The sequence below is a fragment of the Athene noctua genome, chromosome 6, assembly GCF_965140245.1.
Source record: "Athene noctua chromosome 6, bAthNoc1.hap1.1, whole genome shotgun sequence".
NCBI classification, from domain to species: domain Eukaryota; kingdom Metazoa; phylum Chordata; class Aves; order Strigiformes; family Strigidae; genus Athene; species Athene noctua.
In genome coordinates, this window is record NC_134042.1 from 11,301,002 (window position 1) to 11,317,859 (window position 16,858).

Below are 16,858 nucleotides of genomic sequence, written 5' to 3' on the forward strand. Positions count from 1 at the left end.
GTGTGATTCCCAGACCTGAACTGTCAAGAACCGAGGAACCAGTTCAACTAGCTTAGTGACAATGACAAGTATGATCAAGGATAGGAAAAGAGATAAAGAATTTAAAATAAAAAGACAAAAGGACAAAGAGAGACAGAAGGAGAGGGAGGGAGGGAGGGAGGGAGGGAGGGAGGGAGGGAGGGAGGGAGGGAGGGAGGGAGGGAGGGAGGGAAAAGGAGGAGAAGACGACTCCTTTTTTATCATCTTTTTTAAGAACTGAGTACCATATGCCACGATTAACAGTGAAAGCTACTTGTTCTGCTGGGCACTGTTCAGGGAGGATGCAAAGAGGAAGTACTTACTCTAAAGATATAGGTTGCTCCTCCTCCACCGCCACCTCCTCCAGCCCAGTCCTTAAGGTCCTTTTTTTTTTTTGTAACCTTCTTCAATGAGAGATGACTCCCCTAAGCAGATCTTCTGGGTTTCAGGATTGCCCTGAAAGGAGACAAGAGATGCACTCAGATATAAACAAAGTCCAACTCTTGAGAGATTCACTCAGATATAAGCAAAGTCCAACTCCTGAGAGCTGTCTGTATGTATCAGTATAACAATACTGTATTGTGATGTATGAGCCATATATATGTCAGTATAACAATACTGTATTTTTTGTGATGTATATGAGGCATATATAAATCAGTATTATCTTTGTGGAAAGTGAACTCTTCTACAAGGACCAACAGCTGAGGTGTCACCTCCAATTTGCAAACTCACATTACACATGCATGTGAAAACACAAATGTTCACAGAAAAAAACAAAGCAAAACAGCAATAACTCATTATTGACATCACATAACTCATATTTTGTATATTTAGAACTTCTTATACCCAAGAACATTAAAATGTGTTGAATTATCAATTACTTCTCAGAACTTCCTTCCTGCTGGATTTATTAGGTATTTCTCAAGGGCATAAACACATAAAGCAGACAGAGGCGACCTGCACATAGTTAAGCAACCTACTAACACATCTTGGAAGAGAAATCTGGAGTCTCAGCTTCCTATTCCTTCTAAACACTAGAGAACACTGAAAAGGCTATAAAAAGTAAAGATTGTTTGGCCATCTCTAGATTTTGTTTTTTTTTTCAACACCGAGTTCCACAAATTTCAATGACTTTGTAAATTTGCACAGCTTCACTCAGATGATGAAATCTGAATGATTTCAGAAACTGCTATGTTGTCTCAGTGCAGGTGAAATCCCTATTTGTGAGGGTCATGTCACATATCTAGGCCAAAAAAGTGGCACCAGTTTTACTGCCTGTGTCCTCTCATTCAAGGAAGAGGACAAAAGATGACAAGGTAGATGAGGACCAGGGAAAATCAAGTGAAGTAAATCTAAGGAGACAGAACAAAGGTTTGGAGCTGCAGAACTTCTTCAGAGAAAGAAAAACAAACATTAGTTACTCAACGTATAAATTAATCAGGATTTCCAAAGCCTTTCCAAATAAAGTTGGGCTTGGGAAGTGGGAAAAATGAATGGAAACTTTTTCCAACAGCATCCGCCAAAGGGACACAGTTAGTGGTGCGTTATACTTTGCAATTTGGAGAACAAGTCATGAAACGCAATGGAGTAATGAACAACTTTGCATTTTATGAGCTAAGCCTAGACTTCACTGGAGAGGGAACTGCAGGTATACAAGTGTATGTTTTATTTAGATAGATATAATCCTTCTACTATCTAAAGTGAAAAAAGGCTGGGTTTTGTATCTGCTGCAGTATTTGCATAAGGCATCATATGCTCTGGGCAAGCTAAATGGTAACTTTGGATGCCTACAAGAATAGTGTATGTATTTCAAAACTCAGCAGTCTATCTGTGGGGAAAAGAGAAAACAGCTTTGTTCCAGGGCAGGGGTTGACAGATCACATTTCTCAAAAGAGACAATACCAAAGAATTCACGTTGAAAAGAGGCAACTTTTCAGCCTAAGTGATAAAAGGACTTTTAAATCTTTGGGTCTAGCATTAGAGGACACATATATAAGCATTCACATCATCAATTTCTGTTTTTCATGAGTGTTTTTTGTCATTACAAATGCCTAATCCAGGGGCCACTGTAGTTAGTGGGAAGATTCCCACTGGCTTTGATAGACTTTGGATTCAGACCTTAGTCTCTAAGCTTAGAAAATGTCTAACAGAGAGCAGCCACAACGCTGCTGGATGCTTCCATAAATAATAGTAAATTATCTGAAATGCTGGCAGACAGAAAGAAACCCAGGCTGTGGAAAAATAAGAGAGGGAGCACACAACTCTCGGCTACTAGCTCCCTGCTTAAAATAAGCAGAAGAAATCTGATGAAGAACTTATTTCAAACACCAGGAGCTTAAAGCAAAGTTCCTGTGGGCTTCATATTTGTTTGTGCATTTTGGGATTGTTTTTCTTTTCAGAGTTCTTTATATTTGTTTTGAGATTCTTTCTAACTTGGTTTATTGGTTCTTCCCAGTCTCCTGACTGGATTTCATTGCTGTATTCTGAGATTTCTATCTTTCATCAGCAAACCCCAAGCCACCCACTCGATCTCACTGAATCGTATCTGCAAAGTCTCTGCCCACATGTGCTTGTGCAGCCCTCACCCCAGGGCAGGCATCCTCCCCCTGCTGCCCCACTAAGATGTACAGCAGCTCATCTTTCTCCAGCTGGAAGGTGGCTGAGATGAAGACCCCGTGGGACCTCTTATTGTGGTTTTTGGCTCCCTTCCCTCCGGCTGCTCCATAGGCAGAAATCCTGGAAGAAAAAGTAAGTAGTTAGAGAGGCAAATCTCATACTTCTCATCCCCAAAGCAACTCCATCTGCAAGCTCTCCCCAGCCTGCACTTCCAAACAGGCATTGCTTTCAGAGCAGGCTCCCCTGCTGCAGCATCTCATGGCTATTCTTTGTCTGAGACTCATGTAGATAGGCTGCTCAAGAGGACAGACTCACTCTACACCAGAGCACTTGAGAAAGAGTCTTCAGGAGCAAACAGCATGAGCTGATATAAACAAATCTAAAAGACCGAGGCTTTGGGACTGAAATAATGGCAGCAATTCCACTTGACCGGATGCCCATGCTCAGTCCTGTTCTGATTTAGGTCACCACTCCACCCTTCCATGCTTCGCAGTAGCTCAGACACAGATCCTTACCGTTGGTGCTACTATTTCTCTCTCACTTCACTGCTCCCTCCACTCACTCATTACAGATGGTCCCACACTTATGCTTGCTGAAACTCTACAAACAAAAAGTAGTTAAATGTGGCTGCCTCTCCAGCACACACTGATAGTCACCTGTATCGGTTTGTGGCTGGCACTCTCCAGACTTGCACTCCCCGGAGCCTGCCCTCTTTCTCCACAGTCACGGACACGTTGCTGTCCTTATAGGCACTGTCACACTGAGCTTGAGTTGGCCCGTGTGGACCACTGGCACCACATGTTGTGAACCACCAGAGAACAACAGATGTGTCCCCTGTTACCAAAATAGCAAGAGTTGGGGCAGACGTGAGCTTCCCTTTGTTCCTCAGACATGTGCAACAACTCACAGAACATATAACCAAAGGGCGTCACTGAAACAAACAACTCTTCCTGTTGATATCTTTCCTTAATCCTTAGATAACAAAATTCATATTATTATTATGATTCACGAAGAACATTAATGACTTTTATATAAAAAAACCCCAGATGATCAAGAGGAAGACCACTTTGCAGCAGCATATGCTGTCTACAGGACTTTAAAACTCAACACGTCTCTTTGATCACGTGCTTATTATTATAATCATACTAAAAAATGCTTAAACTTGCATTTATACTGTCGAGGACTTGAAAGCCAGTACATGCTAAAGTTAAATTTCTCTGTTCAACTTTAAAGCAGCTCCCTTATAATACAATCCACTAAGATACCACCCTTAATTATATGATCACAGAGTACTTACAATATCCCAACTTTATTCTATTGTCTTTTTTTCCCCTCTCACCTTATTTCCTGCACACTATTTAATAAATCATGAACTGCAGATAAACCCCATCAATTGGGGTGTGGCGAGGGAGGGATGGGAAGGGGTTTATCCAAGTGTCTCACAGATATTATCAAATTTCTCAGTGCCAGTATGAAGCAAGGAGATTATTATTCAACTTTCTAGACGAGAACTGAAGCATATACACAGAAATAAGGGTGGAAAACATCTGCCATTACAACTAGCGACCATCTACGACACATGGTAAATGTTTTAAGTGACTTGTCTCAGGCTTGCACAAGAGCCCTGTGGCAGCAGCAACAGTCGGGAGGACAGTCTCTTGCTACTTTCAGTAGGGGCTCTCCTTTAGACAGATCTCATGCACACAGTTGTTGTTTATCCTCCAGAGTGGCAGTCTCTACTGCTATCAGTAAACTGGTCCCCAGTGTCCCCTATTCTCCTAGTTTTTCATCCAGTTTTTCTCCTCAATGGATTTCTAGATCCTCACTTACTTCCCCTCCCTGAATCTTCATCCTTACATCCCCTTACACCCCTATTCTCCATTCATTATGTTCAGCTTCACTGCTCACTAAGTCTCAGTAAGTCTCTTTCTATCCCCAGATTTCTGTACTGGTCTACACCTTTCATTCCTGAGCTGGCTTTTGTGTACTCCGAATTTGAGTCATGCAGCTTCTGCTTTTACTTAAAGCTTCTTTTCTTTAAAGAGGTCCTGCTGCTTAAGGACTGGTGAGTTGGACTCCAGCAAACTGCTGTCCTATAGCCAAACAGACACTGCCTGATATGGTCTTCACATCTCTGGGATGGATTATATTTAGTTGTCCTGTTGCTACAGGGCAGACAGAGCATACAGAGGAGATGGGAAGGGAGCCACCTTTTATAGCCAAAAGAGAGGTTTTCAGTACCAAATCATGTACCTGGGAGGGAGGGCTCTTCCAGGGGGTTCAGAAGATGCTCGTCCAGGATACTAATCTCCTGTGGGTACTGGTGCTTCCCACTAAAATGATTTGGTTGTCTTCCTGCTGTAGTTTGTAGAACGGATGAGAGAGATGGGAGAACAGTAGAAGAGAGATGGAAAATTTAAAGATCACATGAATGAACCAAGTACAACCATTTGGTTAAAATAAGTGAATAATACCTTGGGTAGAAAAGGTGTTTTAAACAATCATATTTTTTTATTATTCTTTTGGGCCTGTGCTTTGGGTGAGCTACTTGTATCTGGGCTGTAGTCAGTGGGTCTTCACACGAATCCAATCTGTGTTATCCCATGCAAACTCACTTGCAAGATAAGCTCCTTGGCTAACAAATTGCACTGGCTGTGATTACAAGAGAAGTTAGGAAAAGCATAGTCTGGGAGAACAGATACCAGGTATTGATGCTCTGCCGCTCAAAGGGGCAGGCAGGTGACAATTCTGGGCAGAGGAATGAGTGGAGGTGTAAAGGAGAGTGATAGCAAACATTGTTATCTTTGGTTCTGAATGGCGTCATCGTAAGTAAACCAGCCTAACAGATCTCTCCCCTTTCAGCAACCAACTTTCAGCAGCTCAGGCCTTGCTTAGAGAATAAAGTAATAAATAAAATTACATGTCTCACTAACAAACACAGTTAAGAAACAGCAGCATACCCTTGACACAAGCTGTAAATCTTTGGGCAAACCTTTTTGAAAAAAAAGTAAAATGCTACACCTTCTGACCAGTGAAACAGACCTTTAAAAATCAGCCCTTTCTCAGTGAGGAGGGACTTCAAAGCAATCACTGATCCAAAGCATGTGAATGCATTGAGAACACCACACAACCAAAGCTGCCTTACAACAGGAAAAAGTAATAACTGAACCCTTGCCTTGCAAACATCCTGTTTCAATAGTTAGATTACCCATTTTTATGCAGATCTTTGATTGGAAAACCTCTATAAGAAAAAGAAGATACTTCCTTCCATTTTATGAGCCCTCAATTAATTTAATACTGAACATTTTTCATCAGTTGAAAAACATATATTACAAATATTTCAATTTGTTCCAGTTGTGAGAATCTAACAGCTGTTTGATGCTCTATTCAAAAGAGACTCCCTCAATTCCAGCTGGACAATTATCTCTGCTGCAAAGCCACTGCTCTAAATAGCGATAATTAACACCCTTGTTAGCTGTGTCAGAAAGGCCAAATAACTAATTGAAGCATGGAGACCTTGCTGAGCTTTTACTCCTGAGAATATTCCCCCCAGGTCTGACTGAAGGCACACTGATGGATGAAGTAAAAGGGAGCTTTGTACTGACACACTCTGTTCGTACTGAGATAGAAAACTTCTATTGATGAAATTGTCAAGCCAGCTAAAAATGAAATTAATCCAAAACAAATGAACTGGATCAAACACAAGAAGGAAAAGCAAATGAAAAAGACAATGCATGGCCAGAAAAGATGCTTGGTCTCCCAAGGCCTGCACCGAATCATGAATCCCAAAGGTCACAACAGTTTCAGATACTTGAAGACGTACAAGAAGTCTAGTTATGTTTGCCAGAGCGAAGGAATGTAAATCACTCCCTGAAATAGAGGGTCGGTCTGTGAGTCTGCATGGATTTTTTTTGCAGCATCCCAACTGTGTATCCTAAGGCAATGCCTCATTTCCAAACAAACAATCTTTCCTCCTTCTCCAAACAGTCTCAAACCCTCATGCGCTGGAAGAAAGTTTCTTTCTCCTCTGTGCTCAGCAGCAGACAAGTTGCAAGACAGGCTGAGCATCACCCTGTCCACATGAGCTGTTAACTCTTAGAAGGCTGATATTTTATGCACTGTCAGACATTAATTTACAAGGTGGCATTTTCTACAAACATGGGATCCAGGGGCTGGTGCTCCAGTCTATTTTAGGTTCCACTTCCTCCTCTGACAGACAATATGTTTACTGTAAGTGAACGGAAGGGAACAAGACTTAATTCATATTAAGGTGTGCGTATAGCAGAAAAATAGGAAGAGCACAGGACTTTTCTCAAGGATTTAGCTAACACTGTTGATTTCCACGCTGACAATGGACAGAAGGAAGTGTAAAGGAGAAAGACAGGGCAACTCCTGCAGGCAAAGAGCTGAAGTGACTCACTCCCACCTCTCTGTCTCTGAGACTGTAATGAAAAAAAATATACTGGTCCTGTGGCTGGGATTAATCAGAGTAAGGTGCCCCACAGGATCTTCAGAGTGTGCATGGTCTCCTTAGAGACCCCACTTTACTGATGCAGGTTGGAGTATTCCTGAAAGCCTCTCCAGCTTGTCCTGGAGTGGGATCGAGAATGAGGAAGCTGCACCAGCTTCCCTCTTCCCCATCCCTTTGGCTGATCTAATGGATTTAAGAAGGTGTTGACTAGAAATGCAAGAAATGAGGCCATAATGAAGCTTGAACCACCCCCCACCATTTACCTCAAGCAATGAGACTGGCAGGTCAACAGAACCAGGCTTTGCTGGGTCAAGGACTCCAAAGTCAAGAACTAGATATATGCTATACAAAAGCTCTCTTTGGACTATCTCACCATTTATAAACAAGCCTTCTGGGAAATTGTAAATGATGCACAGAATGAAGTGCAATTCCTAGGCCAAGGCAGTAGAGCGTACTTGGATAGACCACAGACCTGTGATCTTAATTGGAACAATATAATTCTCGGAGCACCAAAAGATAATAGCAAAAGCAACGACTGCATACGTACTGAGCAGGGCAACAGTCAGCACTCTGTTTGCCATGCCAGCCCACATTTTCATGTTTAGACACTCAAAATTCAGATCTCTTTCTACAAAAGCACCAGTTAACTAAAACAATAAAATATCTTTATGCCTGTCCCCTAAAAGTTCTCACAATGAACCAGACTCATGTCATCTGGTCTGTGACACCATCATACACAAGGTGACTATATGAACCAGAAGGTGGTTTCATCTAACCTTTTTCACAAGGAACACGTCTGTCACTGCCCAGGAGGTGCCATCCAAAGAATGGTCTGTTTCTTTTTGTCCTTATTGGTTTTCCTTGAGCTGCCCTCACTATCCACTTGTTTTCCTCCTAAATCTCACTGAATCTTCTCCCTCGATTTTGAGGTATATGGAAAACCTCACCTTCTTTCCCAGCTTGCATACAGATAAGCAGTGCTTTCAGAGTCTGCACTGGGTTTTGTAGACCTTGAACTACAGGATTGAAATAGATGGAGAAAATAATATTTACGTCCTAGCAAGCAGCAAATTCTTCCTTCCTGCCATACATCCTTCCTGCTGCCCTCATGCAAAGAATTCACTGCTTGGATCTTAATTGGCTCCATCACTGACATCTGAAACCTGTCCTTGCAAGGAAGAAATAATTTCATTACTGAAAACACAGCAGAGCTGCTGGGCTTCTCTGCAACCTAACTGAATTAAAGTCATGAGAAGACAAATGTAAGAGGGTTGCTTTCAGAGGCGAGAAAACGTCCATTTGCAAAGAGAATTCAAGGAACAGTGGCAAGTGCAAGGTTTCCAAGAAACATGTTTCCTTCACGACGTCGGTCTTCTGCATGAGTCACACATCTCTGGGTCACACCTTCAGAGGGGGTAAGTGCCAGCTGCTCCTGTGATTTATACTAATTGAAAATGAGGAGTAACTTGGGCAGTCTAATGGACAAGCTCTGATAAAATTGCTGCAGTGGCATTTATGCCCCACCTATTTGCCAAAGGATACATCCCTATGCTAGAGCCAGGAAAATGTCTGCAGGTAAACTGAAGGCTCTCAGGAGGGCAATAAACTCCAGCAGTTGGGTGCACATCAGCCGGCGGAAGAGAATCTAGCAATACTCGCTTCAGTTTCCTCAAAAGTTTTTAAAGCAAAGTGTTAGCGTGGAGGTCCCAAAGTGTTTGGGAGCCAAGGGTGTTAAGGAGCCGGACTGAACAAGTGACATTACCATCAAGGAACATCTCTTCCTCTTAATTTCAAATAAAAACGTGCATGCTCAGAATTTTGCAGAAGGGTAGTTTCAGTGCCCAGAGAAGAAAGGGACAGAGAACAGGAGACTGAATCAGACAAAGGTGGGAGGGAAAAGGGACTTTTGGGGATGAACTTTTAACGCACATCTGTTTTGACATAAGACTTCCCACATGCTATATTAGGTTACAGCTAGCCTCTGCAGGGACACATTATTACCCTAAATACTGACATACTAGGTGTGGTGGCATGTGAGGAGTAGCACAGAACCACTGATGCACATTTTGTCTGCAACAGAAGTCACAATTCAAGTGATGCATATTCTCCAGTTCCTTTATGACAGAGGATATAGGTCTTTTCTCCAGGGACAAAAAGAAGGAAGTTTCTAGTATTTGCAAGTGGTTCAACTATCCGACCTCTTTCCACTTGTCTGCTAAGAAAATCCAGCTCTTGATAACATGCTTCAGAGGGTAGCACTGGCTCCATTTTTCAGTGGAATAGATTGTTGTGAGTCACATTCACAGTAACAAAGCAAAGGAAAGGACGTCTGTTATATATCTGGCAGTGACAAGCTGATGTACCTCCTTGCAGAGTAAAACAAACTTGTTGCAATAATCTAAACTTTACTGTCAGAGAGTCACTTTATTCCTTCATTTTCTTTCTTCCCTCCACTAAAATATGGTGACTTTCCCCTTTGGTTTCAACAAATTCCCTTCAGCTATCAATTGCCAGGGTGCATAGGTCAGCAGGGACTGCTGAAGAACAGTGTGATGTAATCCTGCCATTTAGGGGCTAAGGAATAAGTCTAGTGTTTCTTGCCAAGACACACAGACAGGTCTCAACTATGTGATACAGGATATCCCAGATTAGAGGGAAAAAAAAGCACTAGAAGACCGTGACACACTGTAAAATTGCCTCTACTTGCAATCTTCAGTGGGTCTGAGGTAGAATGACATTGTGCTGTAAAAGCTAACACAAATGAACCATGTGTACTCTGTAGGGAGAACAGAGCATGTGTGTCCTGGATCTGTGGGATGCTGATTACGCTACCCAGATTCTTTAAGGGATTCTGCAACACTTGTGGCTCACCGTCAGTGAAGCAGTCCAGTCCAAATGTAATATTGTCGATTGCAATGTCAGCTTGGGAATTCCAGCCCCAGGTTGCCAGGAGGTGCAGTTGAAACCTTTGCAATAAGACAGAAGTTTTAGAGAAGACAGACAAAGGGGCAGGAGGAAAAAAAATAAAACCAACTAAACCCACAATGTTCCTTTATCATCAAATTATGATCATCACTATTTAGAATGTTTCCTTCAGACAAGCCCTGCTGAGCAGCCAAAAGGGCTTGCTAGAAATCTCAACCACACATCAACAGTTAGTAAGGGCCAACCAACATTCACATAATGCCACAGTTCGTGGGGAACAAGAATGAGAGCCCTACTTCTGCTAACTGCACACACATGTAGAAACACAAGCTACTGTCCCTCACTAAAACACAGAAAATCCTCCTTATTCAATTGCTATAAACAGCCAGGGAATTAGACATGTGCAAAAGAGAAGGGGAAAAAGCAATCTCCTCCTTTCCATCCTCAAAGAGATAGCCAGAATAAAAACTGAACAGAGCAATATCTAAATAGACAGGAATCTTGGGCCTGATCCTCAGCCAATATAATTCAACAAGATGACATGAGTTTATTTCAGCTGAAGGTCAGGACATTTTTAATTTCAGCCATAACTCCCTGAAGTGTTCGCCTTCTGGGCTATCTCATCTTCTTCCACCATGGCCAGGCATTTGTCTACTTATCTAGGAGGTCTGTCATGTCCCATGTGCATTGCCACATTCTGAATTCACAAGGAAGAAAGAAAATGGGGTGAAGGATCTCCTTCTAATAGATAGGACTGAATTGTTCATTAAATTTCAGAAATAAACAGATGTCCAATGTCCAGCCCATTTAGAGCTTATTAAAAAGCATACAGAGAGGGCCTCTACTGCTGTCACTGGTGAAGCTCAATGATTTATGAGAGCTCAAACACTGATCTGTCTAATACATTAATCATTCAGCGTAGGAACACACTTGTCCTAAATTAGTGGCAATAAAGTATGTGTGCATATTCCACCCATCAGCCAGGTATTGGCCCATATCCACGGTTAACAGGATGTTCCATAGCTGAATCAAAATCTTTAGGGATAAGCTGCTTTTACCCTAACTCTAGAGTGGTCCCTTGTGCTTAAATGAAAGCATTCACACCTACTGGATCTGAGCGCTCTGGAGCAAATGCAAATCAAGGGTCTCTTGAATGCCCACTCTTAGCTATGGGGTTAGCAGGGGAATTTGCTGTTAGAGCCCCTTCCTACAGAAACCTATCTCTTTATTAGCAGGTTTAGCAATACTTATGTATGAGGTCTGAAAATACAAAAGTCCACTGACACAAGACAGTGATCCCCCCAACCATTTGAGGGAAGAGAAAGTCACAGCACTCTCAGCCCAGGACTAGGGCACTTCTGGGACCCACAGCCATAGATATGGCACCACAGCCTACCCCTTACTTAAGGCGCCCACACGGCAGAATACCCTTGGCCAGATCAAGCTGCTGTGTCTGGTCCACAGAGTCAGAGCCCGAGAGGGTCCACAGCACTGCACTACAAGGTAGATTTCTGTTCCAGCTGAGTACAAGTGGGAGCCTGGGGAATGACCCCTCCTCCCCCAGTGCATGAGAATAGTCATCTCACAGGCTCTGTGCTCTGTATGGCTCCCCTTCCTCACCACTTCAGAAAAAGGGAAGGAATTTGCCTTTTGAACTCAGTGCTGTGTTAGCCAGAGGGGTTTCCAGTGTTTCTGCTCATTGACTCATTTTGCTGACTCCAGCATATTACACTCTCCAGCTCTCTAATATCTGGTCTTCTGCCTGTCTTGTTTTCTTCTGACAGCAGCCTTCTTCCCTGTGTGTGTGAACTAAGAGAGTGAATTTGCCAGCTGATCACCAGAAGCAGTTTTCCAAGTAGCTAGATGCCCACTCAACTGAGAGGTTGATTAGCAAACGCTAGTTTGTTTTCCTTCTCTCCTAAGAAATAAATTCACCGGAGGAAGCCATTGCTAAAAACTACTTATGCATCCCCTCCATGGCCTCCTTCTTCTATCCTAAGGCTTCTCTACTTCTAGGCCCATCGAACTGTTCATGCCCTGCTACAGCAACTATTGGTGTTGCAGTTCATGTCTACCCTTTTTCCTTGTGTGATCTGTCCCCTCCCACCCACTTTGCCACTGGCTATCATCCCTTCAAGGAATCTGGGAAAAATATAACATTTTCGCACTGCAAGAGAAGGAAACGAGTTTCCTGAAGATTCAGGATACAGGAACTGTACAAAAAAATTCCCTAAGCACAGCATTGCTGGAATTTGCATCACCAAGGAAAGCTGCCAGCACCCATAAATATATGGAAAAGTCATTTATGGAGGTTTATAACAAACTGTACTAAGATTGTACAGCAGTGTTCATCATACACCTCAATTTACAATTATCTGCAACTTCACCAACTTTAAACCAATTTAGGATAAACTTTTCTATTTTGGGTGATTTCACAGAATCATCTAGGTTGGAAAAGACCTTGAAGATCATCTAATCCAACCATTAACCTAACACTTTGGTATGGCTTGCCTAGCAGTCAAAATATTTTGCCAGTGTTGAGGATGAGGCAATGCAGGGATTCATCATTTTGACCATGCTCGAAAATGCTGACAACTTTTTAAGTGCTCTGTGTTACCAGGTATTGGAAGTGATACCAGAAATCTGTGAGGAAGATTCACATGGCATGGATTAGCTTTTTTCCATTTGAATTGGAATCTATTCAAATTTTAGTAAAATGTCCTTGAAAATTTTAAATCCCTGTCATTTCCATGCCTGGTTGAATTTTTTTAATCCTGCAGTCTCCTCTTCCCTGGATATCTTCAAGCCTGGGGCTAAAGGGTACTTTCCATGGCAGTAGTTATGAAGTGTGTCAGGTCCTGCTTCAGCCACATGAAGTGAGAACTGCCCTTCCAAATTTACAAATACACTTTTTCTTCCCCAGACCTTCTTTGTTTTGTTGATCCTGGCCAAATAGGAGAAAAAAGTTGCCTAAACTGAATCCAGAGCAAATGAGGTGGCATCTTGGAGAGGTTGGGGAGCTCCCTGGAAACTTTACAGCAGGGGAGCTTGGACTTGGTGTGCAGGGGCTTTGGGCCTGAGATCTATGGAGAGAAACAGACGGTCAAACAGGAAGACAATAAACCTTTATTGTAGGTCTAGGAACATTGAAATAAAAGTGCACAAGAATGAACTAGGAGGAGAAGGACATGGAAGTCAGATGTAAAAAGAAATCCCAACACACAGAGACATAGCACCTGCTGGAAGAGAGATGAAAACAATCAGGGAGGAATTCAGAGAGGAAAATTATGCCTGGAAGCATGAGACAGATAAAATGGATTCACAAATGGGAACCTGAAGAAGGAACAGAGATCAAGTATATGAAAACAAGGAAGGAAGGCACTGACTGCTCACAGAAGCAGGTGTGACAGGACAGAAGGAGCAGAATGTGGAAGGAACAAGGAGAGAGGCCTGTCCTCACTTGGGGCAAATAGCTGCAAAACCTTCCAGCAAAGTGTGTGCTGTTTCTGTTATAGATCAGTGCAGCAAATGACAATACATTACTTCTGTTAGTCACTTGGCTAGCTCAGGTAGCACAGGTTTGCTTGCCAGATTGAACAGTTCCAGCCTCACCCACAACAATTGTCACTGTTGTGCCACATCAGCTTTAAATTTGTTTGAAAATGACGTACAAGAAAGTTACACGAAGGAAACAAGGTAGAACTACTTGAGGCAGACCGTCATAATACATCTGTGCATGACCTACCTACTTCTCTCATTTCGTCCAAGTGCCCAACTCTTTCAAACATTGATATTCACATACTGTAATGTTTTTAATTCAGTGCTGGCTAGTGCTCCCTAAAAGCCTCTTACTGTCCATTCCCTCCTGCCACAGAAGATCCATTTTGCTTGAGAACTGAGGACTGGTGCAGAAAATTAGAGGCTTCAGGGGATAAGCACGAGGGACCGTATATCAGAGGAGGCAGAAGGTCTTAAATACCTCTGAAGAGTCCCTAGGGCTCTGCTGTGGTTAGGTCCACATGAAAGTGCCCGGGGAAAAGAGCTATTCTGAACAAATTCACTGGTCATACTTTACATAAGCAGAACTAAACAGATGCTAATCCACGGGGCTCCAGGTTAGTTCAGACAAGAATACTAAATACACGGTCCGCATGCAGACCCATCCCATCCCAAAGTAATAATTCAGGGCAAATGTGTGTATGGTGAACACATGAGAATGCTGAGACCAAAGACAATAATGAACTTAAACTCGAAAGAGGGTGGCACAACACAATCTCTCTCTGAGCTTTACTGCTGCTGGGGTCTGAATTGCTGAATTCCAGACCCAAATCCCTCAGCCTTTTACACACAGAGAGAAAATTTGAAGTTAAAATTAATCTTCTCACACCTTCTAATCCATGAAGTTTTGAGACATTATTTATTGCCAATATTTGGTAGATACTTTTAGAATATTTATAATATTCACTGTATAGACCTTGAGATTTTTTGTCATAAGTGTCACGTGAAACAGGCCTTCCCGAGAAAGATGCAAAAAACCACATTGGAGCAATTTTAAGTTGTTTGTGTCATGCAAAATAACCAGCTGCCAACACCAACTACATGGCTTGAGATTGAATGAGACTGGGTGAGGGAAGAGAAATACCAGATTAAAATAGATTGGGTTGAAATTCTTTGCATCTTCAGTATTTGACTTCATTTGAAAACCAATGTCACATTGTATTTTCACACCTAAACTGAAAACTTCAGTGCAAGGCTGATTTGGGCAACAGTCTTTTCCTGAGATTGTTGCATCAGTGATGTGGCAATGAATGACCTTCAGTTGTCTAGGCTGCACTGATATAGATCCTAGACTTAACAGCTGTATTGGCTAAACTGTGGTTTTACCACTCATTTGACTCACATGGCTGTTTTTACTGTGGGAGTGCAAAGTGCAGCTATGTTAATAATGCTGTTTCCCTACTAGGAGCACTTTAGCACTGTGAGTATACTGGCTTTCCCAGATTGGCAGAATGTTTCTCGTACAGACACTTGCTATTTCCAATACCTAAGCACTGTTTGAAGCTGCAGACACACAGTGTGGGCTTGTGCTGAGCTGAGCTGTGTATATGCATGAAGATAAATGCATGTATGACAGAATACTTCCTCAGCAAGCAGAATTGTAGTACTCTTGTAATCTTTTCAGTAGAAATGGCCCTGGAAGAAGGCAAGAATGAAAGTGATGCTTCACAACAAAAGCAGTGATAATTTACTAAATCTCTAGGGATAACCCTGGATGCTGCCAGTGGAGCTCTTACCGGTTCTGAAGCACTGGCATTGGTAAGGTGATGAGAAACCAGTGATCACTCCAGCTCCCTGCCCTTTCCCACATTGGCAAGGTGATTGGAACTCCTGTTACATCTTCCCTGACAGACAAGGAGATGGTACCATTGTAGCTGCCAAAAACATGCACTGCAAATTGGATCTGTAACAGAGAAAGAAGAGAAAATGAATGGTATCCTGTGATAAAAAGGAAGAAGTTCTCACTTCTCTCCTTCCTGGGGATTTGACATACCAAACCTCTGATCCTGGGTCAAACTGTTTAATCACGAACACCACTAAGGCCCACCCCCCACCCCCTGCTTCTGTATGACTTATCAGTGCTCCCAGCACAGGATTTTCTCAGGGGACACCTTGACTGACACTCCTGTTGGGCTGCTGTTTCCCAGCCACTGATGACAATATCCATGGCCTCAGGCACCATGTGGGTGAGAGAGAACTGGTTTCCTTGTTATCTCCTTCAGGAACAGAGGCTTAAACGTTTTATCATTGAATGCTTCTTCTAGAGTCAGGTTATTGCAGAAAAACAATCCTAACTGCATTCCTCTTCAGTGTTCTCACCAGCTTAAAGAGTCCTGTGAAAGGGTTTGAACCACAGTTTAAGGATTCCCACTGTAACCACCCTGGTTAACGTGCTGTACTGATACGGCTCAGTCTATACACAGGCACTATGTACATCACAAAAGCACTCCAAGGGGAGAGCTGTCCTGCCCCAAATTCCCTTGAAATAAGGAATTAGGCTGTCTCTAGAGGCTGGAAACCTCAACCCCTATACTTGCTCCAGGGCATAGGAACCATCTGGATTGTAGCACCCATATGACAGGTAAGCAACCTGATCATCAGGCCAAAAAATATTTTGAAGCAGGACTCGTTCCTCTTTCTCTGGAGCGACCACTCCCATTTTGCCACAGAGCAAGAGAGAACTGCTATTTCCACCGCTGCTGTGACCAGTTATCTGCTCTTTATATTGCAGAGACACCAGCCCCAGTGGGAAAGGGAGTATGCACATGTATGTGCTGTGAGGAGCAACCACAGGAATTTCCTTACTCCTGAAATGTGGGTTCAAATCCTTGCCAGGGGAGGAGAGAATGGGCCCAGACCTTCTGTGATCTGTACACCATAACCAACAGTTACTGCTTACCCTTCTCCTGGTTTTGTGAACCTAGCTCCAAACACGTTTTATTTTATTGGAACAACCCAGCAAATTTGACCTATATTTATAAATAAATATAAATGCTGAAGTTACATTTTTGGCACCTGCACTACATTTCTTTTGCCAGCTCTAATTAGGAGGCATCAAAGCTTTCTGTTTTTCCCTAGCAGGGCTGGACTCCAGCTCAAACTTGCAGCTTAATTTTCCTAAGTGTTATGAGTATTATTTAATATTTTTAATTCCAGCATCTTGGAGCTCACTTTATTCTTTGTAAAGATGGGGACTGAAGGCAGGTTATGTGATTTTATCCATGCTGGGTTGCCCTCACCTTTTGAAATTCCTGAAGAATATGAACAGAA

General features: G+C 42.6%; 1 protein-coding gene across 1 annotated transcript in view; it reads right to left on the minus strand.

The window, feature by feature from the left end:
• The window catches only part of LTK (leukocyte receptor tyrosine kinase), a 53,358-nt gene that overhangs the window by 19,515 nt on the left and 16,985 nt on the right, over nucleotides 1-16,858 (minus strand). Inside the window, 7 exon segments of the mRNA XM_074909157.1 lie at nucleotides 338-413; nucleotides 415-474; nucleotides 2,604-2,754; nucleotides 3,291-3,468; nucleotides 4,888-4,989; nucleotides 9,977-10,071; nucleotides 15,325-15,491. Of these exon segments, the coding sequence (XP_074765258.1) occupies nucleotides 338-413; nucleotides 415-474; nucleotides 2,604-2,754; nucleotides 3,291-3,468; nucleotides 4,888-4,989; nucleotides 9,977-10,071; nucleotides 15,325-15,491 (829 nt within the window).